This window comes from Bos taurus, chromosome 6 (genome assembly GCF_002263795.3).
Source record: "Bos taurus isolate L1 Dominette 01449 registration number 42190680 breed Hereford chromosome 6, ARS-UCD2.0, whole genome shotgun sequence".
Taxonomy (NCBI): Eukaryota; Metazoa; Chordata; class Mammalia; order Artiodactyla; family Bovidae; genus Bos; species Bos taurus.
In genome coordinates, this window is record NC_037333.1 from 77,635,796 (window position 1) to 77,662,196 (window position 26,401).

Genomic DNA, 26,401 nt, shown 5'->3' on the forward strand with positions numbered 1-26,401 from the left:
TCTTTGCAGTGGAAGGGACTCTCAAGAGCCTTCTCTAACACCACAGTTCAAAAAAGATTTAGATAATGTTAAAATCTCATTCCATTGTAAATTCTTGGTTATAACCTTTTTTCCATTGTTACATTGCCATTGATTAGGTGATATTTACATATGTAAGGTATACTTTGGATATTTCTGAATCATTTCTTCCAGATTTCTTGTTTATTTTAGGTCCCTTGTTAAAGAAAAAGACATGTTTTTTTTTTCCTGTATACCACTTTTCTTAAATATTTAAAAAAGAAGTAGAAGCCACAGTACTTGCATTCTTGTATGAGCACAGTTGAGCACACAAACATACACCTATTTTGCATACAATTTTAAGGGTTTCACAACTTTGTAGAGACCATTTCCTGCTGAAAGAGTCCTTGCTTTACACTGCAATTAGTATTCTAAATTTCTACAGAAAATACATTATTGGTGAAACTATTTTTATTTATACAAAATGAAGTCTCTGCTGTGGGACAGTATTATTATCTGAAGACAAAAGCACAAAGACATCACTCAGGCGTAACTCTGCTTTGTGTAAAACTATGACTTATATGCATTGGTCAATATATACAATGAAAATGACATCATAGAAGACAAAACAAAACTATGCCAAACCAAAGGAGAGAGAACGATGAGGGAATTGAATGGAGGATGAGGTATATTAAGCAGGGAGGAATCATCTGGGTAAAGCTATTTTATTGAATAAACCAAACAGAACATTTACTATGCTGTATATTTATACATAAGAATTTGAAAATTGACGTATATTGATATGTGACTAATAGAGAATGTTTGTATTCAATTGGTTCATTGAATCACCACAGTCTTAAATTATACAGTTTTGTCCATTTAATATGATCAGTGTGAATGTAAGTGCACTTTTTTTTAATGAAGTGTGAGGGGCGAAGGAGAGTGATAGTTCTAGTTATTTTAAGAGCTTTTCAGTATACTTTTGTTAGCCTGCTGTCAAGAAGAAACGTTGTTTGAATTATGTTTCTGAATCATATAATATAGATTCAAGTGATATCCAACTGTGATCTTGTTTCAGATCTGTTCTTTCCTTCACAGTTTCAAAGCAGGTGAATCTGCCTTAGATTTTCAGTCCTCAATTACAGGTATCACATTGAACTAGCCTAGGCAGTGCTGTCATTCAGGGCCTCCCAGTGTCAGAACACATAGTTTAGTTTCCTAAGGAAAGAAATGTAGCAGGTTTGCGGTAAAAGACTACACATTTGAAAAGAATATACTCATTATTCCATTCAAACTTTACTCATTCAAAAACTTTTATATCAACCTCAATATTTAGATTTTTTTTTTTTTAAAAAAAACCTCTTCTTAAAATGACTACCTTTGATTTTACACTTAGTCTTTTTCAGTAGCACAGGGTCTGACAAAAAACTGTCAGAAAAACCTCTAAGTTTTCAGTGTGGAATATGAAAATCCTATTTTGTTTTCTATCATGCTTTTACCAAAAGTAAAGATTTTGTGCTTAGTCCTCTGTTGACAGCCTTCTTAATGAGCCATGTATGTTGAAATTCAATACTAATTCCTTTCCTATGGTTTTATTAAAGAGCAACCCCTTGTTTCTGATAGCAAATAATCAAGTTTGACTAGACTGTAGTCAGGATGTAATGAGTCAAAGAATTAAAGAACAGCTATTTTTACATAGCCGCCTTAAACTGTTTTACCCTATTTAAGTTTTTTGAGTCATAGCAGTCTGTTCTGTTTTTTTCCCCTCTAATTATTATCTGCAGTTAATATTCAGGTAGCATTTACTATTTACAAATAATTACATGAATATTGTCTTTGCTTTAATAATTTCAGTATTTCATGGCAGGCAGTGCTGTTTCCCCGCCCCCCTCTAATTATTATCTGCAGTCAATATTCAGGTAGCATTTACCATTTCCAAATAATTATATGAATATTTATCTTTGCTTTAATAGTTTCAGTATTATGGTCATCAGTGTAGTATTGGAAGGAAAATAATCACAGTAGATGGCGAAATAGGTGGAGAAACAGTGGAAACAGTGGCTGACTTAATTTTTTGGGCTGCAGAATCGCTGCAGATGGTGATTGCAGCCATGAAATTAAAAGATGCTTACTCCTTGAAAGGAAAGTTATGACAAACCTAGACAGCATATTAGAAGGCAGAGACATTACTTTGTCAACAAAGGTCCGTCTAGTCAAGGCTATGGTTTTTCCAGTAGTCATGTATGGATGTAAGAGTTGGACTATAAAAAAAGCTGAGCGCTAAAGAATTGATACTTTTAAACTGTGGTGTTGGAGAAGACTCTTGAGAGTCCCTTGGACTGCAAGGAGATCCAACCAGTCCATTCTAAAGGAGATCAGTCCTGGGTGTTCATTGGAAGGACTGATGTTGAAGCTGAAACTCCAATGTTTTGGCCACCTGATGTGAAGAGCTGACTCATTTGAAAAGACACTGATGTTGGGAAAGATTGAAGGCAGGAAGAGAAGGGGATGACAGAGGATGAGATGGTTGGATGACATAACCGATTCAATGGACATGAGTTTGGGTAAACTCCAGGAGTTGGTGATGGACAGGGAGGCCTGGCATGCTGCAGTTCATGGGGTTGCAAAGAGTGGGACACGGCTGAGTGACTGAACTGAAATCACAGTAGGAATTATACAAATGACACTCTTAAAAATTTTAATCAAAGTATAAAACTACTTAGAGTTGAAAAAAATGATTTTGTTTTAGTTTTCATCTTTTCACAATGTCATGGATTTCACATAAGTTTTTTCTTTAATTAAGGAAATATCTCTTAACAACTATCCTAGACATGAGATACAGAGCAGTGAAAAAAACCCTATGTATTCTCTGTTTTTCTGGGGTTTACATTACAGTGAAATTAGCACATGAACAGGATTTTCCCATACATAGTGTTATAACTATCTTCCTCTCCACCTCCCACTATCAATTTATTTCTATCTTCAAACTGACTAACCAGTAGGCTTAACATTTTAGTGGCAAATTAGTGACAGATGGTCTGTAAACTTTGATCTTCTTGGAAGTCTTCAGCAATTTCACAGTTATTAGAAGGGGAGTTTACAAATCAGTAGCTATTTGGAGGGAAAAGGAAAAGACAGGTTGGACAGAACCTTGGAAAACAGTATCAGAATTCAAAGTGACCCAATTAAATTGGAGAAGCAGCCAGAAGCAAACAGAACAGACTTGGGCAAAAGACAAATGAAATGCAGTGCAGCTACAGAGAAAAGACATAGGCATAACTGTGTACATAAAAGATGAAGGAAGATAGATTCTGTGCAGGTGTTTAGATAAAAGATTGGGCATTAGCAACAAGCAGAGTTTTTTAGTACAGCCAGTGCTATCTTTCATAACTTAAATGCCTAAATGTGAGTGGGTACTGTGAAAGTAAAACTGTTGGTCCCTCAGTCATGCCTGATTCTCTGTGACCCCATGGACTGTAGCCCTCCAGATTCCTCTGTCCATGGGATTCTCCAGGCAAGAATACTGAAGTGGGTTTCCATTTGCTTCTCCAGGGGATCTTCACAACCCAGGGATTGAACTTGGGTCTTTTCTCATCGCAGGCAGATTCTTTACCACAGAGCCACCAGGGAAGCCCAAAGATAGGCATCACATTCTAGGAAAATTGCACTTGTTTGGCACGCCAACAGGAAACATGGCATTTTGAGATTACAACAGCTATGCGTGTCCATGAAAAGGTATTAACTTCTTACACAAGGTGAATCGAATGAAGCATAATTGTTGAGTTATTCAGATATCTCCCTCAAAATTTCAAACTAGCAAACTCATAGAGCTTATCCAAAACCTTATAGTCTTTGCAAAACATTGATCACCAAACTGCACATCCTGCTCTGTAGTTCCTATAACTGAGCCCATACTTCTTATAACTCTTTGGTTTCAGGACTAAAGTCAGTTTTAGTGACACTAATTATATTAGTTTTAAATGGTGCATGAGGTATAAAAATGAATGATAGTAAAAAAAGCCAACAATGTAAATAGTGATTCTTTTTCTGTCAGGAAGAAGGGTCCTTAACACCAACGATAAAGAGAAAGCTGATTTTAGTTTTAAGTTTAATTTTTTTTTAAGTTTTTATCTGGTTTTAGATTCAACAGCAGGTGGATCTCCAATAATGTCACTCATTAGGACTGTAGTTTAGTAGCTGATTCTTCCTTGCCCTCAGACTTGAAACAGCCTACCAAACTCTTGTGGTAGAGATGGATAGTGTACCATTTCAGCAACACTGTATCAAATACAGCTGTATGCCAATCCATTGCTGCTATTATTGCTGGCCTTTTCTAACTTAGCAGGAATTGATGATAAATAACAAAGCTTTAAAATTCAGTCTTCCCACATTAGTAGATTTCACTGATAAAAGTGCTTTAAATTTAAAATACATTTAAAGATTAGGAAACCCCTAAGAAAAACAGAACAAAAACTTTATGCTAGGAAAGCTAGAACCAGATGGATTATCTGTACAAATTTTGATATGGAACTCCACTTTTTGTTCTCTTATTATTAGCTTTTTTGAAAACCAAATTCTGAACAGAAACCAAAATTTGAGTCACCTGCTTCCTGCTTATGCTTGATTCTTCCCAACTCAATTGTTTACTTGTTCTCTAGGTCGTCTTTTTTAAATTATATTTTTATTATTTATTAAAGTTCAGGTAAATTGACATATTAGTTTTCAGTGTATGGCATAATTAACTTCTTGTATATATTATGAAATGGTCACCATAATGAATCTAGTTCATATTCATTACCATACATAATTAGTTTTCTTATGATGGTAACTTTTAAGCAGATTATCTTTTACATAGGCATAGGAAAAAAAAGGGATATTTTCTTTTATAAGCTATGTGAAGTAAGGAAAAAAAGTGACAAGCCATCTTCCCAGCCTACTATTTGTTTTCCTATTACTTTAAATAATGTGTAGGAATGAGGGGAAATATATAGAAATGCACATGTAAGTCCCAGCGATAAAGATCTTACCCTTATTTGATCTATGAGAAAATATAGAGTTTGAATAATTTCATATTTTTAAGTTTTACCCTAGTTCATTTTAAGTTCTTATACCTTTCATTTTTTATTTAAATTTTCATTCATAGTAACTTTAGAAAACAATTACTTGTATTAGAAGACTAACCTTTTTTATTTGAGAAAAGGCTGCAATAATAAATATTACATAAATACAATTTACAGGTAGTTTGTTTTTTAAAAATGTTGGGCAAATCAAATCCTGTCTCAGTCAGTTTATCTTAAATTTGTGCAACATCAGCAATGTCCGTGTTTAAGATTAACAGTATTCAGTTTCTTATCTGAAAGACCACTATAGCCAACTCATTTTAGCTTTCCTTACTAATATACCATGTATTCAATTCATCAATGAAAAATAATATCCTGATGTACCCATTTTATAATAAGCTGAAGATCTGCCATCTCACTGTGTAAAGACATGTAAATGTATATGAAATACAAGTTTAACAAATACTCATCAAGCATATAGTAAGTGAAAACTTGTGTGCCAGTTCTTTGCAGAAGGTGTAGGATGTAAACATATGGCTTATTTCCTAATATAACTGAAACCTTGCAGCTCTACAGATCAGACAAGCTTTGCCTGGCCATGAAATTCTCCTGGCCAGAATATTGGAGTGAGTAGCCCTTCTCAGGGTATCTTCCCAACTCAGAGATCGAACCCAGGTCTCCCACATTGCAGGCGGATTGTTTACTGTCTGAGTCACCAGGGAAACCCAAGACAAGGTTTATTGTCCTTTAAATCAAGAGTTCACTTTCCCAATTTTGAGGTTAAAATATTTATTTGACTGGTAATTTACTGTATAACAGTATGATTAAAAAAATTAAAACTGCCATGGAAAGTTTTCCCTTTTCACTTTTTTAACATTTCTGTGAGCAACTGAATGTTCCTATTTTATGCATTCAGTATAGATTACTTTTTGAGACAGTTGTAGATTCACTTGCAGTTGTAATGAAATACTACAGAGAGCATGTACCTTTTTCCCAGTTTCCCTCAATAATATCTTGTAAAAGTATGCTACAGTGTCACAGCCAGCATATTGACATTGAAATTTCCCACCAATTTTGCTCAGATTACTTCAGTTTTACTTGTATTTAATTGTATTTGTGTGTATGTGTGTGTATTTAGTTCCCTGTAATTCTATCATAAGAATGAGTGAATGAGTGAGTGAGTGAAAGTCGTTCAGTTGTGTCCAGCTCTTTGCGACCTCATGAGTAGGTTTGTTTATCCACCACCATAGTCAAGATACAGAGTCATTCCATCAAGGATGCCTCATGTTGCCCTTTATGACCATGCCCACCTCCTTCCCACTTGCATTTTTCAACCCTGGAAGCCACTAGGGTGGCTTATGCAGAAATGCATAATGTTCTGCATTTCTATAATTTTGTCATTTCTAGATTATTATATACATATTTATGGAATCATTCAGTGTAAATCTTTTGAATTGTCTCTTTTACCCAGTATAATTCTCTAGCAACTCATCCAGGTCATTATGTGTATTGATAGTTGTTCAGCTTTATTTCCGAGTAGTATTCCATGGTATGGATGTGCCACAGATTGTTTAACCACTCACCAGATGAAGGACATCTGGACACTTCCCCATTATGGACTATTAAGAATAAAGCTGCCATGAATCTGTAGGTTTTTGTGCCAGCATGAATTTCCAATTCTCTGGGATAAAAGTCCAAGAGTACAGTAGCTGGGTGGTATGGTAATTGTACATTTACGTTTTTTTAATTAATTTATTTATTTTAATTGGAGGCTACTTTACAATATTGTACATTTAGTTTTATAAGAAAGTCCAAACTACTTTTCAGAATAGCTGTACTACTGTATATTTCCATCAGCAAAGTATGAGTGATCTCATTTCTCTTTATCCATGCCAACATTTGATGTCATCACCATTTTTAAGTGTATAGTGATATCTCATTATGGTTTTAACCTGTTATTTTCCTAAAGCATTCTTTCTCCTTTTCTCATTATGAACTTGTTTGCCGCCTGTATACACTTTTCCATGACACATCTGTTTATACCTTTGGTCCATTTTCTAATTGAATTGTTTTCGGTTTTGTTTGTTGTTGATTGTTTTTTACTGTTGACTTTTTGGAGTTCTCCAAAGTCCCAGATATCCCAGATACTAGTCCTTGTTGGACTGCAAACATTTGTAAATTGGCTTGCAAATATTTTCTCCTGTTCTATATGTTATATTTTCATTTTCTAATATTTATATATTTAAATTAATATACAGTGTTTTCAACCTACCCTTATACAGTTTGTATTTTTCTTTCTTCAGTGATTTTTCATTTATCATCTAACATAAATACATATATATCTATGATTTTCGTATATGGCCTAATTCTATTTAATAAAACTGTTTTCTAAAGTTTTTGCCTTTTTGGTTAAATTGCTATGAAAGATGGGAAGTTGTAATGCATGCTGACAGTTTGGTAGAGACTAAGTACTTCTATTCATAAAGAAATGAAAGAGTTTAACTTTCTTACTTTGCTATGCCAAAACCCACCAGTTGGAAAATGGAAAATGTAATTATATGTATTGGTTGATACCAAGAACTTAATATTTAATTTAAAGTATTTTAGAATAATATCCTTATGATCATTTTATCAGATTTGAAAGTTCACCTAATGCTTACTATGGTGAACTAACAAGTATGATTGCATTTTATTTTATTTCAATTTGAATAAGTCTTCTTCATAGAATTGTAAGTAATGTCAAAATCTTCTGTTGTGTCCACAACTGCTCTCCAAATGAGTGTTTTATCATAAATGTTGCCTTTTATTATTTTCATTGGAAACAACCCAGTGGTTTCTGTGATTGAATGAATATTTTATTTTAGCTTTTCTTTCTGTGTTTTAAACTTTCTTTAAGCTTTTGTGTTTTGTGTTTTGTTTATATGGAAGACTATATTTTGCTTTTTTAAAAAATCTTTCATTTTTAGCAAGCATGGGAATATATTCTTGCTTACACTCTGGGAAAGAGAACACCCTAAATGTGGCTTAACATTAAAAATCATCTTCTTTCTTTCCCATTGACTCAGATATGTGCATTGTTGGAAACATGTGTGCTTTAAGTGGCATATATTTTTGAGTCTGACTAGCTGCCTGCCTGTGATCAGGACTATATCAACTGTTATCATTCTAAATGTTTCCTTTCTTTTTTTCAAACACATTTGCCTGATTGACCTTTTTTTTTTTTTTTCTCTGTCTTTCTATGGGGCTGCTCCAGGAGCCATGGCTAATCATCTTATAAGCAATGCTCTGCTTCGTCCGCATGGTACTAACAATCCCTATAATACATTGCTTGGGGAACCGGCGGTCTGTAACAACCCTTCTGTCAGCATGTACAACGCACAAGGTGTGCTGGAGTTTATCTTAATTTTTTCAAGTGAAAGTCCCATTTTATGTAGCTTTTATGGCCACATTCTATTTTTCTTTCCTTCTTCCTGCCTTTTCTTTCTTTTGGAAGCAGACACACAGACTCTTTTCACCTTTCACCCTTCTAGGTGCTTTTATTTTCCATTTTCCTTAGGTTTTCTTTAGTAAGAAATGGATTTTTTCCTTCTGATAAACAAATGCTTGATTCACCAATATGTGTTTGTTCTCTGTAATGTTATAAAATGTTTTGTGGTTTGTCAGTACTTTTCTTGTTGTTGATTGATTTCCATACTAAATACCTGTGTATTCATTTTGAGAAATGAGCTATTTGCCTAAGGTAAGTAAGATAAAGAAGACTTGATTCAGTGATCTTAATGCTATAAGATCAAGAAAGTAATCTTACTCTCTTCTACCATGAAACACACTCTAGGCACAAATATCAGTACTAAAGAAAGCACTTAGATCAACTTCATGGAAAACACTGAAATAAGCTGTGGAGGAAAGAACAGTGAACTGAACAGTAACAGATCAAGTTCTACCCGATCTTAATATTGCCTATATGCAGTGACTCAGGAAGGTCGTGAAATGCTTTTTCTACTGTGGCTGCATGTTAACAGCAAGGGTTTTGGATATGGCTCCTCTGTATATCCTCCAACTTTAAATTATATCTCAGATAAGCATGTCTCTTTAAAACCACTTACAATCTAAGCATTTGTATGTGACACTATCTTTTTTAAGATAAAAATATATTGGGGCACAAGAAATTAAAAATATTCATATCATAAGTAAAGTGACCACATAAAAAAATTACTCAAGTAAAAGTTTTATAAAAGAAAAAATTTAGTCAGTGATCCAACTATTTAAAATTATATTTGAAAATAACTCACTATAACAAAGAGACTTCAATAGTTCCTTCAAGCTGGACATGATAGATTAGATATATTTTAACTTTCCTAGGCAATCTTGAGTAAAATGTCTATTATCCTTTTTTGGGAATATGTGTGTGTGTGTGTGTGTGTGTGTGTTTCCTTCTCAGAGGTGAAAAATTACTGGCATGAATGTGAAAACTTGGTGTGAATGTTTATTCCAAAAAAAAGCATTTTTGTTGCAACATGGTCTTTGGATATCTCTCTAAAATCATCTGAGTTTCCTAGGTGACAGAGACTTGTTAGATACAAAAGACGATTATAAATGGTTTCAAAAATTTCAAAGCCAATAATTCAGAAGTGACTTCAGGAATATAGTCAAGTGGTTTGTCAGTAGGAAAAATAATTAAGCAAACTGTTAATTTTATCCAGTTTCTTAAGATTTACACCTGAGAATCATAGACCTAGAATTAAAAGAAGGGAGAGAACACACTGAATCCTCTTTGCTGTACTATGGACATTCTGTCAGCGTGTGCTTAAGTATTTCCTCTAATGATGCCCTTCCTAGCTCAGGATCTTAAATATTCAATTGTTGAAATGTTCCATTTGTTATAAATATTTTTCTTTCCACCAAGCCGAAATTTGCCTCTGGCCATGATGCTTAGCTTTGCCTTCTCGAACAAAGATGAGCAAAGCATTTTTCTGCTGTCTGTGGCATCCTTAAATACTTGAAAGTAGTTAATCTGGCTTCTTTTAGTCACCTTTTTATTCTAGTAAAGCAGCCTTAGTGCTATCAATGGAAGAAAGTTTCTTCATGGTTATCCCCCTTTATATCATTTACCGTTTGCCAATATCCTTATTTCGTTTTAGCATTCAGTGGTGTGTATATTACACAATGCACCAAATGTGGTTTGGCAGAACAATTCTGCAGACTTTACGAAGGCTTGTCTGGGGCTTTTCTTTATTTTCATTAGTCTAAATGACAGATAACCGTGTCATTAGAAGCATTTTAAAGTGTGCTGACATATTAAGTTTTGAATGATACTAAATGAAGATTTACACCATATTTGCAAATTATATCTGTTCTACATTATTCACCTTACACGAAGAATTGTTGGAAATTGGTTTAAAATAAGTAATAAATTTAGATCACATTTTATTTAGCTCTTTTGACTATTCAGATATAATTTCTAATGTCATACATAATGAAAAAGTAACAATCATTAATCTGTGTTTTCCCTAATTCAGTATTTGCCTTCTTGACTTACTTTATTACTGGCATTCTAAATTAGATTTTTCTAAGGATGGAACACTATTATATAAACACTTTCAAAGTGAATTTTTCATGACAAAATTTAAAATAATACCATATAAATCCAAAGTTTTATTCCCGTCAAGCCTATTACTGAATATTACTATTAAGATTATCAATAAATACACAAAGGTTACTTCTGAATGGATTTGTTGTTTATGCCAGTAAACTACATTTGGCTGACTTTTCTTAAAAATAGAAGTAAATAATTTTATTATTGGTTTTCAGAATCAGAAATGGAATTGTTCAACTACTTTATGTTTTAGTATTTTTTAAGATGTTAAGAAAATCTGGTAGTGCTTAAAATGATGTTTTACCACTGACCAAAAATAAAACTTGGTGACTATCATATTGCTACTAATCTTATGCTTTCAGATGAATGCACTTATATTCTTACTGGCAAGGTGAAATCTTACATGAAATATAGGTGGCTCGGTATGTACTGGAGTGGTTTATGTTGAATTACGACTTGGTTCTGTTCTGTTGGTCCTTTAATTCTGTTATACCAATGCCATCCAAGCAAAGAAGCATTTGGATTTAAAGTATCCATTTTTGTTTTTTATATTTTTATTTAAAATATGTAAAGATATGTTATAGTGTTCCTGATGCATATAGACTTAGGAACAAAAATGAATAATATACCTTTGTTAGATTGGATTCAGATTCTCTTTGTGGAAATATTTAAAACTTCGTGCATAGTATTTCTGGACCATTATCTTCCTATCAGTATTGGATAGTTCAGTTTTTGTTAGATAAATCTTATTATAGATTAACCTGTCAACAAAATGAAATATATAGAGAAGTCATGCTTTTACAAGTTAATTTACATTTTAAGGTGACTTAATTCAATTCTAAAACTTTAAAGAAAGACATATCTTTAGGATGGGATACATGAAGAATACATTATAGTTGTCAAGAATACAAGGTTATAGTATAAAGTATATAATTAAATATTCTGTTACAGCTTTCAAAGTCTAATGCAAGATGTGAAGAGAAGAAGGTAGAGGAGAGTAGTGCATGAAGTCAATCAAGATTCCCCTTCTGATCCCAGTTCTGCCACTGTTAGCAGAGGGGTGTTAGATAAGGCTCAGTCTCTCTTGGCTGCAGCTTCCTCATCTTGCAAAGCAGGAGCTGAACTTCAGTTACCTCTCCTGTGCTTTCCACTTCTAAAACGTTATCATTTACAGAAGGGGCCATAATGAGCCTACAAGCAATTTACATCTGTTGCTATACTAATTTGGCTTTTTATTTCAAATTCTTCTTCTTTAAAAGAAATTTTCTCTGCATTTTGACATATTGTTGGTCTTTTGCTGAGAAGCAAATCAACTTTTAAAGTACAAAAACAGTACCTCTAAAGCAGTGGTTAAATTGTAACAAGTCTGCATCTCTTGAAATTATCTAGCCCAGCGACTTTGCTGGTTTTTATTTTGTGATGATTTAATCCTCTTATAAAGAAAATCAGCAAGAGCAGTTTTTTGACTGGATTAAAATATGAGAATTTTTTAAAATAATGTTTTTATAGTTGTTTTTAAAGTATTAACTTTTAAAATGTTTGATTGCATATGACTATGCAACAATCCAGAGGAAAACTTGATATTGATTGGTGATTTTTTTCCCTTCACATTTTCATGATACAGAATAATGGTTGGATTTAACATTTTTCTTTCTCCATAGTTATACAACTTTTGAATATGAGCTCCAGAAATGACAGTATTGATCAGTATTATTTATAAATGATAAAAAGCATTTGTATAGGTACAGTGGGAAAAAAATAACCTTTGTACATGAGAAGATACATAAGAAAACAAACATAAAAACTAAGAAAAGTGTTTTTCTTTTCTCTCTATACAAACTAAAGAATTTACTAACAATCTAACTGAAAAAAACTTAAAGTGACATTCCTTAGAAGCAAGTATGTCCTAACACGTACACACAAATATATATGTAATATTGAATTAAAATTGTGGAAAATGTCATGGCTTGCCCTCAGGATTTTACTCTCTTTGGTTGGTGTGATAATTTTAACTTTAAAATAAATGTGTATTTGTTTGAAATTTACAAACTGACTAAACGCTTATTACTCATTTTATTAGCATGTGTTATGGGGGTTTCTTATTTTCTAACATTTCAGTATTTTTAATTATGATAAGCCATGTAACACAGACTCATGAATTTTGGGGCAGTGGAATTATTTCCTTTGACTCTTTTTTCTGCATATCATCAATTTGCTTTTTACTCATGTTTCTTCTACTGTCGCTGTAAGCTTACTTGTTGTTTTTTCTTTCCTTTTCTCCATGCTGTCGTTTAGAGCCCTACAGAGAGACAAGTATGGGAGTAAAGCTAAACATTGCATATCAAATGTAATTTTTTTTAGTTCACTTTTATTGCATCACATATAGATGATGTAGTTATTAAAAACAGTTCATCTCACAATTTAAAAACTAAAGAACCTATAAATCAACTTATATAAATATATGTTAACAGAGATTAGACGCTTTTGTTGTCTGATTCTTTTATCGTGTCACGTAACATAGTTGTTAAGTCTCATGTAATGTTTGTGTGAGTTAAATTGTTTTTAAATTAAGCATTTATTTTTGCTAAGTAATTCATAAACTTTTAATTTTCATTACTACATTCCATCACACAAATACATGTCACATAGAATGTATCCACCTTCTTTTAGTATGGCTGTTTTCAACCTGTACCTAATGCATTGACAACAGAAATAATAAACACGTTTCAATGCATCAGTTGCTCAACCATAACCATCAAGCATACCATAGCAGCCTCTGCAGCAGCAATCACCCATCACATATGGCCCTTTAAAAAACATTTACTTTTATTTTTTCTTAACATCGTGGATTTGTCTACAAGATATCTTATAACATGAAAATAAATCGCTTCACCCTATGTCTGTGATGGCTGCTTTTTTAATGTATTCAGTGCATTGTTATTTTTGAAAACTGTGTTACTTGAATACAGAGTATGCATCAGAAGTCCATATAAAAATTGATATATTTGGAACACTTTATTTAAACCAGTAATGAACTAGCTCACTTTTGGTAAACATAACTGCATCACAGATATAGAATGAATGCTATATTTTCACAAGTTAATGATGTATTGAGAAGTTTAATGGAATTCTTAAAAAAAAATTGTTCTATAAAGAAGTACCCTTATTTAGCAGTATTGGTTAAATGTTTGTGTTTTATTTTATTTTGTGGTTGCATTTGAAGTAATTTATGTAACTATTATTGATTCTTGGTTTCTTGTTCATTCAAGAAAATGCAAAAATCTTGAAGAAGCATATGGTCAGATTTATATCACTGCAGCTGTATCTTCCCAGAATAAGATGTTTAATCTCTTTTAAACCCAAAGTTTAATATGCACACAAAGTCATCACTCATTATGAAATGGAACCTTAAATACTGACACTATGTTTTTAGGAATTAGATCCCATGTTTTATACATTCTTTTGTAGAATTATCTAATGACCCTAACAATTACTAATGGATATATAATAGTAATCAAAGTGCTTATAACAGAAAAAAAAAAGGAAAGTAAATCAAAATATTTCTGTTTTGAAAGTTCCCATTTGCAAATTATTTTGGTGTGCCATTTATTTACCTAGGCATTATTTAATAACTATATCATTCTGACAAATTTAACATAATCCTTTTGTGGTTTTTGTATAGGGATTTCTCAGTTTTACAAAATTACATACCAAATTATTAGACAGTGCTTGAATCTTCTACTTTGATTAGTACATTCAAAGTACCACACCATGAATTATGTTAATTCTATACCTATTTCAATGTTAAGACAACACATAAAATTAAAAGGTAATGAATTATTGATTGACTTTGGTGTGTATAAATTGAAAGCTGTGAATGGCTACAGAAAATTTTGTGTTTTTTTCCTAACATAACCAAATACATTTCAAATAGTGTCAGGCAATGTTTGTATGGAACGTTATAGGGTTTTGTGCAAATTTATAGAGTTTTAAAATTCTTTTAGAGATTTACTGTAAATACTTATTTTCTATTTAAAAGATTTCTATCAATTGTCCAAGTATATGTATATATATTTATATAGATATGTATATATAGATTTAATAGTACTTTTTTATTTCCAAACATTTTATACTTAATTCAAATTGCTACCAATTTATACATACTTCATAGTCGGGTGTTTCTGCTTTTGTGTCTCTGTGTATGTGTTCTATGGCCAATTGGACATGAATGTCATAATGTTTTGTGATCTTTTTCAGAGGGGCTTCTGAACAATGCCAGGGATACAAGTGTCATGGATACTCTACCACTGAATGGTAACCATGGCAATAGTTACAGCATTGCCAGTGGTGAATACCTGAGCAACTGTGTGCAAATCATAGACCGTGGCTATAACCATAACGAGACCGCCCTAGAGAAAAAGATTCTGAAGGAACTCACTTCCAACTATATCCCGTCTTACCTGAATAACCATGAGCGCTCCAGCGAACAGAACAGGAATCTGATGAACAAGCTGGTGAACAACCTGGGCAGTGGGAGTGAAGATGATGCCATTGTCCTGGATGATGCCACCTCCTTTAACCATGAGGAAAGTCTGGGCCTGGAATTGATTCATGAGGAATCAGATGCTCCTTTGCTGCCCCCAAGAGTCTACTCCACAGAGAACCATCAGCTACACCATTATACCAGAAGGCGGATCCCCCAAGACCACAGTGAGAGCTTTTTCCCTTTGCTAACCAACGAGCACACAGAAGATCTCCAGTCACCCCACAGGGACTCTCTCTACACCAGCATGCCAGCGCTGGCTGGTGTGCCCACTGCAGAGAGTGTTACCACCAGCACCCAGACGGAACCCCCACCGGCCAAATGTGGCGATGCTGAAGATGTTTACTACAAAAGCATGCCAAACCTAGGCTCCAGAAACCACGTCCATCAGCTACACACCTACTACCAGCTAGGTCGCGGTAGCAGTGATGGGTTTATAGTTCCTCCAAACAAAGATGGGACCCCTCCAGAGGGAAGTTCAAAAGGACCAGCTCATTTGGTCACTAGCCTATAGAAGATGACAGAAATTTAAGCCAACAAGACTGCTAACACCTGATAGACTGTGCTGAGTTGATATTCGCAGTGGTAATAATGTGTTCTTTTAAATCTTTATGCTGTTCTTGAACGACAAACACAAACTCTCAGACTCCTTTTTTTTTTCTTTTTTTTTAAACTGGGATTTTTAGGTCAGCCCAGGGGAGAAAGATAACTGCTGAAATTCCCCTGTGCCCTCTCCTTTCTTGCCCTTCACCCCCCGCACCCAAGATGGAGACTTCATTATGTTAATGAACGAGATTTGAAGAAAATGGCACTCATTGTGGCCTTGTTGAATTATGTTGTGTTTGTTCTAACATCTCTGATGCTCTGTTACTATAATTACAAGGACCTGATTTTTTCAAAGGCCAGAGCAGTTGTTCGGAGTTAGTAACAATGCTGCATCTAGACTGGAGTGTTGCACAAACATAAAAGCAAAGCAAACTGTGTCACATAGTGGTTTTTAGTCATTCACAACCTGAATTCACCACAGTGGGAATAGCTGTGGTGTGCAAAATCAAACAACAAAATCAATAATGAAATGGAGGGGAATTCTAGAATTATATGCTAAATGCATATTTTATGATTTGCTGTATTAACTGATGATAAACTAATGGCAGAAAAAAAACTGAACAATTTCTATGTAATGTACAGATACTAGCATTGCACATGTAGTCTGCTTTCTGTTCCTCCAGAATTTGAGTCCTGTTAATGTAGTGGGAAAAAAAAGAAATTTTCTTTTTCTTTTGTGCTGGTCTTGCAAGTTTGTCTACCAGTAAGAGCAAAGTTTCCTTCCTTTCTTCTTTCTTTTCTTTCTTTCTTCATTTCTTTCTTTTCTTTTCTTTCTTTCGTTCCCTTTTTCTTTAAAATTTCACCTGGCAAAAAAATAAATAAATAAATGAAGCTATCACTTTATAAGAATCATTTTCTAGTAATGCAAACAAATTATTTTTTACAAAAAAATAAAATAAATAAAATTAGACTTCCTTCCCTCACTATATATCTTTATTCAGTCAGAATATTTCCAAGAGCATTTTTGCAAGTTAGAGCAGGAAGAACTTTTATGTTTACAGTGCACATCTGTTGTAATGCAAAGCATATTTGGCAAGCAGTTCATCACTAAGACAGTAGCTATGATTCTAGAAGTCAAGAGATGTCAGTAGAACTAGTGGGGCTTCTGCATGTGAAAAACGGTATCCCATAGGTGTGAAAGTGCTGAATACTCAGTCTGATCCCTAAGTGGGCACCTGCACTACCAATTTTTAAAGGAAATACACACAATTGTAGAAAGAATCAAAAGGTCAAGTTATTTTGAAGTGATTTAAAAAAGAAAACTCTTCTGTTTATTAACAGGAAAATTATTTATTTGACAGGATTTTAAGTAATGTAGGATTATAAGAGGTAAATTAGCAGCACATACAATTTTTTTTTAAATTTATGATCCATTTTGTATGGTCTCAAAGTTGGATGACCTCATTACTAATATTTGTTGTAAAAGTGAAACTTGTTTGCCAACCAATAAACAACTGATTGAGATTTAGAAGATATTGTATTGATGTATGTACTATATGATTAATTATTCTTTTCATTTTTCTCACCTTTCTTCTGTTTTCAGTATATAAATTCTGCTAATCCTCTGTGGCCCAAATGAGCCGTGCTAAAGAAATCAATCTGCCTAGGTGAATAAACTAAGCACAAAATTCGTTTTTGCAGACAAAATATAAGAGAATAATGAGATGGGCATTTTTATGTTGGCTGAAATAAGATGCATAACTTACTTTCAAGCAGGTTAATATGTAGATTACTATGTGCTTATTTATAAGCCAGCTTCAGTCACACGGCTTATTATAAAAGTCAGCTTCAATCAGAGATTTAAAGTATTTGGAAAAGAAGGATCATATTTTCTCCTCCATTGTATTCTTCATTTTGATGTTAAATATTTAAATTCATTCCATTAGCTAAAAGTGCAAGAATAATGGCAAAGAGAATACCCATTTTATAAACATAAGACATTTTTATGCTATTTTTTGGTTGTTTTTCTATGTATAGATAAAATGAGAGGGAAAAAGTCCTTTCAAAGAAACTTTCTAGATCTCCAATTACTGAAGAATCTTTACCAGCAGTGTGCAAGCATGGGGACCCTCCTAGGGCAAAGTTAGAATGAATTTGCCAAATTATAATTTCTAATTGTATTATATGATTTCTTGGTGATTTTTTTTCTTTATTTTTTTCAAAAAATTTAAACATCAGCCACCTATAAATTAATTTCTTGAATTAAGATTAGAAAGAGTAGTTTAGAGAGTAGCCAGTAATCTATGTATTCAGTTTTAATATAAAACGAAAGAAAAAATTCTGTACTGGGCCAGAGTACATCATAACCTTAAATTAATATCACCTCAAAATATCTTATGCATCATTCCTTTTAGTCACTTGACATAAATATTTTTTAAGTCTACACTTGTCTCTAAGTTACAGGAGAACCACAAGCTTTATGAGTAATTAGGTTTTCAATTACCACATATGGCAATATTAGCTCCTAAAAGGTGGTTAGTCTATCTGGTATATAGAATACATTTGATAATGAACGAATCCCTTTTAGACATGCTTAAGGTGATTTCAGAAACACAAATGTAGTCTGTGGATTTATGAGTACTTACGCTAGTTTTGCCAATCCAAAAGTAATCTATATGAAAACTCCATCAATAAGAAGCTAGTTTCACAGAATAATGGGGAAACTACCTCAATTCAGCTTGCTGATGATGCCAATTCTGATTTTCTGCTATTGCTACCTCCCTGACCATTATTTTTTGTGTTTCATTATATGGAAATTTGAAGCTGATAATCTCCCAGCTCTACATAGTCCAAGTTGAAGAAGATCACTTGAATACATAGACTGATGTGGAAAGCCCTTCAGTCCTGTTGGTAACCACCAAGCGCTTATGTCAAGATGAAAGGGTCAGATTTTTGAACTTACATACATCATAATTGGTGTGCTTTCAGAGAGACTTAGGATCCCAAAGACTTTCACAAGAAGAGATTATTCCCCCAAATTGAATGTGACTATAGTGAAGACAAAATAGTGGATTAAAGAGTTAATTATGTATACATTTCAATAGAAATTTGTGGATGTCTATCATATATTCCTTTAGTCCTTGTTACACTAGCAAGTGTTGAATTCCTGAATTTGAATCTTCTTTCATGTGCATTTTCATGTGTGGCAATTGATAATAACTTTAAAATTTTTTTAATCATATTTGGCTGACCCTATATTTTCAGTACTCTGTGACATTCATCACCCTTTTATTTGCATATTTTGGTGTATTTATCTGATCTTCCATCAAAAAGTAAACTTTCACCAAACATACTATACTACATTGTACATTATTTGGAGAACTGGAAGTAAAAGTTATGCAGTGAAACAAGTTATTATTTCCAAGTAAAATAACATTTTTATAACATTTTACAATTTTGTTTCCTTTTTGAGGTCTGTTTCACATGATACTTTAATAGGGCATTAGCTTACAAACCTCATGTCTAGTTGATTTAGAAAATGTTGGATTGTTGCATAGCCCATGTTCCTAATTGATAATATTTATGGAGAAATGTAAATTTTGTGAGGAGAAATAGGCAGGAATTCCAATTAAGTTTTTGAGCATCTTTTGTTTTCACTCTATTAAAATTAAAAATACTATAGTTAAATAATAAATTGTTATGCTAAAATAATCATAATGGCAAAAAATAATTGGCATGAAAAATTATCTTGAAGTTAAAAATAGTCAATATAATGTAGTAATTAAATGCAGGTAAAGGACAGCCCTTCACCTCCTGTAATACAAATTTATAATGACTGAAATTAAAATGTAGTTGTGATTTGTATTTTTAAATTACCATTAGCCTAAAAATGTTGACATTATGAGGAAAGGTTTTTAAGATTTCATATTTAAATTTTTTAATATTAACTTAGTTGGTATAACAAAAGTTTTCATAATAATGGAAAAAAGGATATATTATAAATGAATTATTTAAGAACCCATAAACTTAAAGTCAGGCAATATCTGCAGCTTTTTCCCTCAAACCTGTTCAAATCCATTGTAATTTGCCTGCTTTAAAAAATGACATTAAAAACGTCAAAGACTAACTTTTTGTTTAATTGTGGAGACCAAAAGGGAGAGGAAAATATTTCTTCTAGGTTGTCTTAAGATTGACTTCAAAATCATCACCTCCTATTAGTGAAAGAATAATTCATTTTTTTAGAAGCTGTCCATCAGTACTGTACCAAAGTGCAACTGCTTATGGCATTTTTCAAAAACCACTGTAGAACTAGTCTGTAATCAGTTCATATTTAGAGAGAGAAAAATGTAGAAAGAAAAAAATAAAAACCCAAATCTTAATTTGATTTGATTTTGAGTAACTCTGAAAATGCTGACAAGAATGTCCTTTCTTCTTTAACAAATATATATTTTATATAAAATAGCAATATGTATGATCTCCCCAATGTACTATAATAATAGTATCAAGATATTAAGAATTAATTAGCTCATGTTTAACAATTCCTAATTATAGCTCACTACATAAGTAATTATGCATTTCTAAGTAATACTTTAAATATGTCTTATGTTAGATTTCTACACAAAAATTAGTAACATGGAAGCACAAAAGTGAAGCAGCAACATTGCAAAATAGCTTATGGAAGCATTTTTGTGCAAATGAATTCTACATGAGAATCATCTTTGAGCTTGTAAAATAAATTCGATGGATCCCAACCATAAATTCAATTTTGTAATCAGTAGTAAAAAGGTCCCTATATAATCATCTGAAGAATATTGACAAATATCTAAATTTTCATTTCTAGACTAAAATAAGTTCAAGTGTTGATAGCTTCTTCTTTCCTGCTTAGGCCAGAAGAGGAACTTTCCTATTTGCTAATTAACTTGATTACTTCCTCTTTGCTTTAAAAAGGAAATTAGTCAACTTTCATCTGTACACATACTTCCATATGCCATTTATTTTATTTCCTGTTTGCAGAGGAAATAGCTTGTTTACATTATTGCAAACTTTGTGATTTTTGCAATGAAACAGATAGTTGTTATGGTTTTGCATCTTCTCATTTGAAATAAAGTTATTGCCATTCCCTATTCTTAAGAAGTTAAAAGCCAGCAATTCTTTAATATCTACGATCTTTAAGTTATTATTCAAATGTGTTGGTTTCAACATTTCTGTCTCTTAATAGTACATCACACAAATCTTTCTAAACTCATATCCCCGTAGAGTATTTCAAAGGTAAATACAAACTATGGTTTTTAAGAAGGCGTGTGAAAGGAGAACTTTGATTTATGTGAAGAAGTCATAGAAGACTATATAAGGAAAAAAACCTCTGTTGAAGTAATAAAGTGTTTTCAACCACAATATGTACAGAAGAGCAGAACCAAGTTGAATTCATGGTGAGGTAACTAGAACTAAATTAGAGATACAGAGAAAAATTATCTAGGAAAAAATAATAAAATTACTTAGAGTGATAAAAATCTTAAACACTGTACCAAATGTTATTGATGTATTGAAAAAAATCAAATTTAAGTTTACCATATTATAATTTTTACCACAGAAAACACTAAACACTTTTAACCCTCTTTAGATATTTCTTGTTTAGTCTTGTCTCAAGGAAACATGAATATTTTATAAATGTCTCTTAAATAGAAGTATTTTTGCCTCAATTCACAGTCACGCTGTAGTCTGCTTACTCTATTGTATGTCAACATAGTTAATGCTACTAGTAACTTTGTACCTTTTAGAGCTTTATTATGAATCTTTCTAATAACATTAAATTAACATTAAATTGGAATTATGTACATTGTGCAAAACAATTCATAACTAAGCAATAATCATTAATTCATTATATATATATATGAATAAACTTTGAGACTGAATAATACAAATAATTAACAATGCTGAAAATAGTACTCTCAAGTCCTTCTCTCTCTTCAGTTATTGTAGTCAATTCATAAAATTCTGCAGACAGTTGTACACATGACGTGTTATCAAAGTACTCCATAATCCAGGTATGCTAAAAGTTCCCAGTGCTTCTTTCATTCTAAAATGCCAAACGAAAGAGCTTGAAAGAAGAAGAAAGTAATGCCTTCTAAGTTTCTTATTTAGGTAAACATTGTCATTCAGAATGAATAATTTTAAAAGGAAAATGTTCCATTTTGTGGTCTGAGGGAAAGGTTATTAAAGTCTACAGTTAGCCCAATGTTGGATAATTTTAAATTTTAAAGGAGTTAAGTTTGTCTCAATGGCCCAAGAGTGCAGAATTTCACAATATATTGGCAGGGAAATAGGTATAAAATCCATACCCAAATTGGCTTTTAAATGTTAAGAATTCCTCTGATTCTTCTGAAAGTGAAGCAGGTAAAATAGAGCCAGATTCAAAATGAAATATATTGGTTGACCTCAAAAGGCAAAATAGCAACAACTCTTTGGTAGTAGGTAGAGGTCTTTGGGGATGGAACTCAGGATACAGTGACTAAACAGAATGTCTTCTTACGCTGACCACTGCCTTGTCCTCTAGTGCATTTTTTAATGCCTTGAATTTCAATTTGTCACCATGTCTTATGTTTTGAATGACATCATGAATCAAGAGATTAGGAAAAAACATTTAAAATTGATTTTCATGCCTCATTTGAAAATAGAGATTTCCTTTACCATCCTAAATAATATAAGATGATATGTCTTGAAGCAGCTGTGGACAATCAGAATGTGTTCATTTATAAACAGGTCTTATTTGTATATTCTAACACTGATCTTTGCCTATGAACTACAAAGTCAAGAATTGTAGAGAGGGTCAACTTGATTTCCCTTAATGGTTTCTGTGAATATATTGGAAAATGGAAGGATAATTAAAAAAGTTTTTTCATACTGTTTTCCCACTTGCCAAGCATTAAATCTAATTCAAAATACATCTTTTTAAAAATGATAGTTTATTTTAAAAACTAACAAATAATGAACCATTTCTCATTGATAAAAATCACTTTTTTAGATACTAGAATATAGCTATTGCAGGCTTTGGTCTCTTACATTCTCATATATTTACACATGGCATTAAAATTATCATACACACTTAACAGATTTCAATCTATTGGATTTTTCCCTTGTACAACGTTTCCAACTTTTTTTTCCCCCTTAAATCTTCTGTACAATCACATGTAAAATCATAAGCTACAAACCTCAATAAAAAATATCAGTAAACAATAAGTGATGTAGTCACTGTTATTATATGGTAATACCCAAACTCTGGTTTGGAAACAGTATTTCAACTGCAAGATAATAATTGAAACATGGACTCTTACTATCCCCACCCCTTTAATCTCCTCTGACAAGCTGAAAATAAAACAAGAAACTGTTTTGTTTATGTTTTCAGAAAACTGCTGCCATCTGAGGTGTCTATGAGTTGATTCGTTATTGCCAGGAAAACAGAAAGTTAAATTCAGAACTTAGTGTTTGCTCTTAAAGTTTGCCAATGATGTGATATAATCAAATGCAGTCCTGTATCTGCTGCCTGATCAATTTCTTTTTCCTCCTCTCAAACTGGCAAGTAGGGGAATCAGTCACCAATGAAACTTTGGCTCAAAGGAGAATTAGGTGCTCTGTGAAAATGAAGGTGTTAGTTGCTCAGTTGTGTTGGACTCTTTGCGACCCCGTGGACTGTAGCCCACCATGAAATGCTTCAGGCGAGAATACTGGGGTGGGTAGCCACTCCCTTCTCCAGGGAATTCTCCCAACCCCGGAACTGAACCTGGTCTTCTGTATTGCAGGCAGAGTCTTTATCATCTGAGCCACCACTATTCTTCTTTTGAATAAAAGGCATGATAAATAGTAAATGTTGTAGATCGCAAAGGTAGACGTTGTATAATCATCATTCTGTACTGTCAGGGATTCTGATTATTTGGTTTACTAACTCTTAACATCAGTACAAATTTCAGCTAGAGGAAATGTAATTTAGATGCGTCTACTTTGTAATGTTGAAAATACATTTTCATTAAAAAAAAAAAAAATACTTTGAAAAGGAAACAGAAATCAGGAACTCTTGAGTGGCTAGTGTATACCTGACACTTTACAGTGCCTCATTTGATCTTTCCAATCATATGGTGAAATGGATTTTTTCACACAAAGGAAATTGAAATTCATACCTCAGAGTCATAGAGCTAGTGAGTTTTGAGCCAAAATCTCTTTTTTGGTTCAAAAAAGAGATTTTTGGGGTCAAAGTCCATTGTATTAATCTCATCAACTAAATGATTAGTTGAAAAGAGGTAGCTCAGACGGTGAAGAATCTGCCTGCAATGCAAGAGACCTGGGTTGGATCCCTGGGTCAGGAAGATCCCCTAGAGAAGGGAATGACAACCCACTCCAGTGTTCTTGCCTGGACAGTTCCATGGACAGAGGAGCCTGGTGGTCTACAGTCCACTGGGTCACAGAGTTAGACATGACTGAGTGACTAACACTTCTACTTTCACTTCTTATTTAAATAAAGGAGTGAAAACAGATATTCAAGGAAACTTTCAGAAAAACATGAAGCCTGCTTTTTAAAGAGCTAAAAGTTTATGCAAACTCCATTTTACTAAGCAGTTGGCAGAAATAGAGAAGTGTCACTGACTGTACACTTCTGAAAAATTACTTTTCTAAGAATAGAGCATCTCATCTCTAAAGTAAATGCAATACCTAATTTGTATGGGATATATAATGTACTTGACACACATGAAATTCTCAAAAAAAAAAAAATCTTAAAACAGATTTTTCGTACTAAATAAATTCTATGTGTGTGCTGTTTTTCAGCAAGTCTCATTTGATGAAAAAAAAATGTCTTTGAGTTTAAACGTTTTGGGGAGATGTCAGGCTAAACAAGGTAACATAACTTTTTATCATAAGATTTCAGAGAATGTACTGCAGAGTAAAAGAGGAGTATTTATTGTGTTGTTTCCTAAACTTATTTGGCCCTAAAATCCTGAAGGAATCTGAAGAGCAACAATTTAAAACTATTAACCTATGGAACTCAGTTGGTAAAACACTGCCCAAAACACTTTTGTTACAACTGCATTTTTTATTTCTCCTGAGTATTTTACATCAATGAAATGTTGTAGGTGTGACTCCTTCAATATTAATTGGTTTTATAACTCATCATAAAATGTTACAAAAGTATTGGCCCTAAATGTCTGGTCCCATTCCGTAGGTGGAGAAAGAGCAATTAAGATGAATGACACCTTAAGAATTCTGCCTAGTCATAGAATCCCTTTATTTAAATATACCTTCCTATCTTCTAACATCAAATATCCATTTGGCAACAGACACTGGAGACAAAGAATTTTACTCAACAATCGTGTTTCTCATTTACAAAGAGAGACTGATTCAAATCCCTACGAAACACAATAATTGTGCTACATTTCGTTCTCTTATTTTGAAGAGGATGATTAAACTTCTCTTGCTATTTTCCTATGTTATTATAAAGGTCAATAAAATAGCTCAGTATTTCTCAGCCCTGTCATCAATGAGAATCACCTAGGGTATATTAGGAAAAGAAAGGAAAACAAACACACACCTCATTCCATAGCAATTAAATCTGAATCTCTGGGTGGTGACCAAGTATAAATTAATCTTCAGAGCCCACAGGTGACTTAATATGCAACTTGAGCTGAGAATCACAGAGTTAACAGTTTAATAAATACTGGTAAGTATTAACATTAATAAAATGTTTGCTGCTAAGTCGCTTTAGTCGTGTCCGACTCTGTACGACCCCATAGACGGCAGCCCACCAGGCTCCCTGGTCCCTGGGATTCTCCAGGCAAGAACGCTGGAGTGGGTTGCCATTTTCTTCTCCAATGCATGAAAATGAAAAGTGAAAGTGAAGTCGCTCAGTCGTGTCTGACTCTTAGCGACCCCATGGACTGCAGTTTACCAGGCTCCTCTGTCCATGGATTCTCCAGGCAAGAACACTGGAATGAATGGGTTGCCATTTCCTTCTCCAAATAAAATGTTTAAATATGCTCAAAATTTATAAAGTTTCTCTTTAAAGCAGAAATGATATACAGAAAATTACAAAGAAAATTTCTTATCTTCATGTGAGTCTGATTAATCATCTAAATGGTTTTTCTCTCAATTTATGAAGATAAATTATATATTGTTCAAATATAAATCAACTGGATTATTAAATATATTTTTCATTTTTTAATTCATAGATGAAAAACTCTTGTTCAGAATATCTGGGTTTCTATCACCATTTTCAAGTCCATGAATATTATCATATAGAAAGAAGTCTGTTATTAGTTTTAGATCATGCAGAATTCAAAGATAAATACCAGGAATTAACTTCATGGAACAAAAGTTTCTTCAAGTTTTTCCTGGAAATTTGACGACTACCAAACCATATATGTACCTGGTATTTTGCACAGCTATTTACAAATGTAGCTATTCAAAAATCTACTCACTGTAAAAATGAGTTGCTTGTAAAATGAAGGATATACATTTTTACTATTAACAATGCATAACAGATAGTAAATTAAGTTTCTTCAATATAATGCCCAGCTAATATTTACCTGGTGGTCATCCAATTCACATTTTTATTTTAAGTTCTAGTAAACAACTAATATTGATTCCTAAACGTTTCTCTAATCAGGAATAGCAGGAAGG

General features: G+C 32.9%; 1 protein-coding gene and 1 long non-coding RNA gene across 18 annotated transcripts in view; one reads left to right on the top strand and one right to left on the bottom strand.

The window, feature by feature from the left end:
- ADGRL3 (adhesion G protein-coupled receptor L3) overlaps positions 1-16,651 on the top strand; it is a 936,136-nt gene extending 919,485 nt beyond the window's left edge. For 11 of the 17 annotated variants that reach the window (XM_059887332.1, XM_059887337.1, XM_059887338.1 and 8 more), the window contains one exon: positions 14,908-16,651. In XM_059887332.1, the coding sequence (XP_059743315.1) occupies positions 14,908-15,707 (800 nt within the window). In that variant the 3' untranslated portion in view covers positions 15,708-16,651. 17 annotated transcript variants of the gene reach the window in all.
- On the bottom strand, positions 12,705-14,899 carry LOC112447086 (uncharacterized). The gene is made up of 2 exons (XR_003035161.1): positions 14,815-14,899; positions 12,705-12,949 (listed from the first exon to the last, which is right to left on the bottom strand). It is a non-coding gene; the product is annotated as an uncharacterized lncRNA (long non-coding RNA).
- Positions 16,652-26,401: the final 9,750 nt, after the last annotated feature.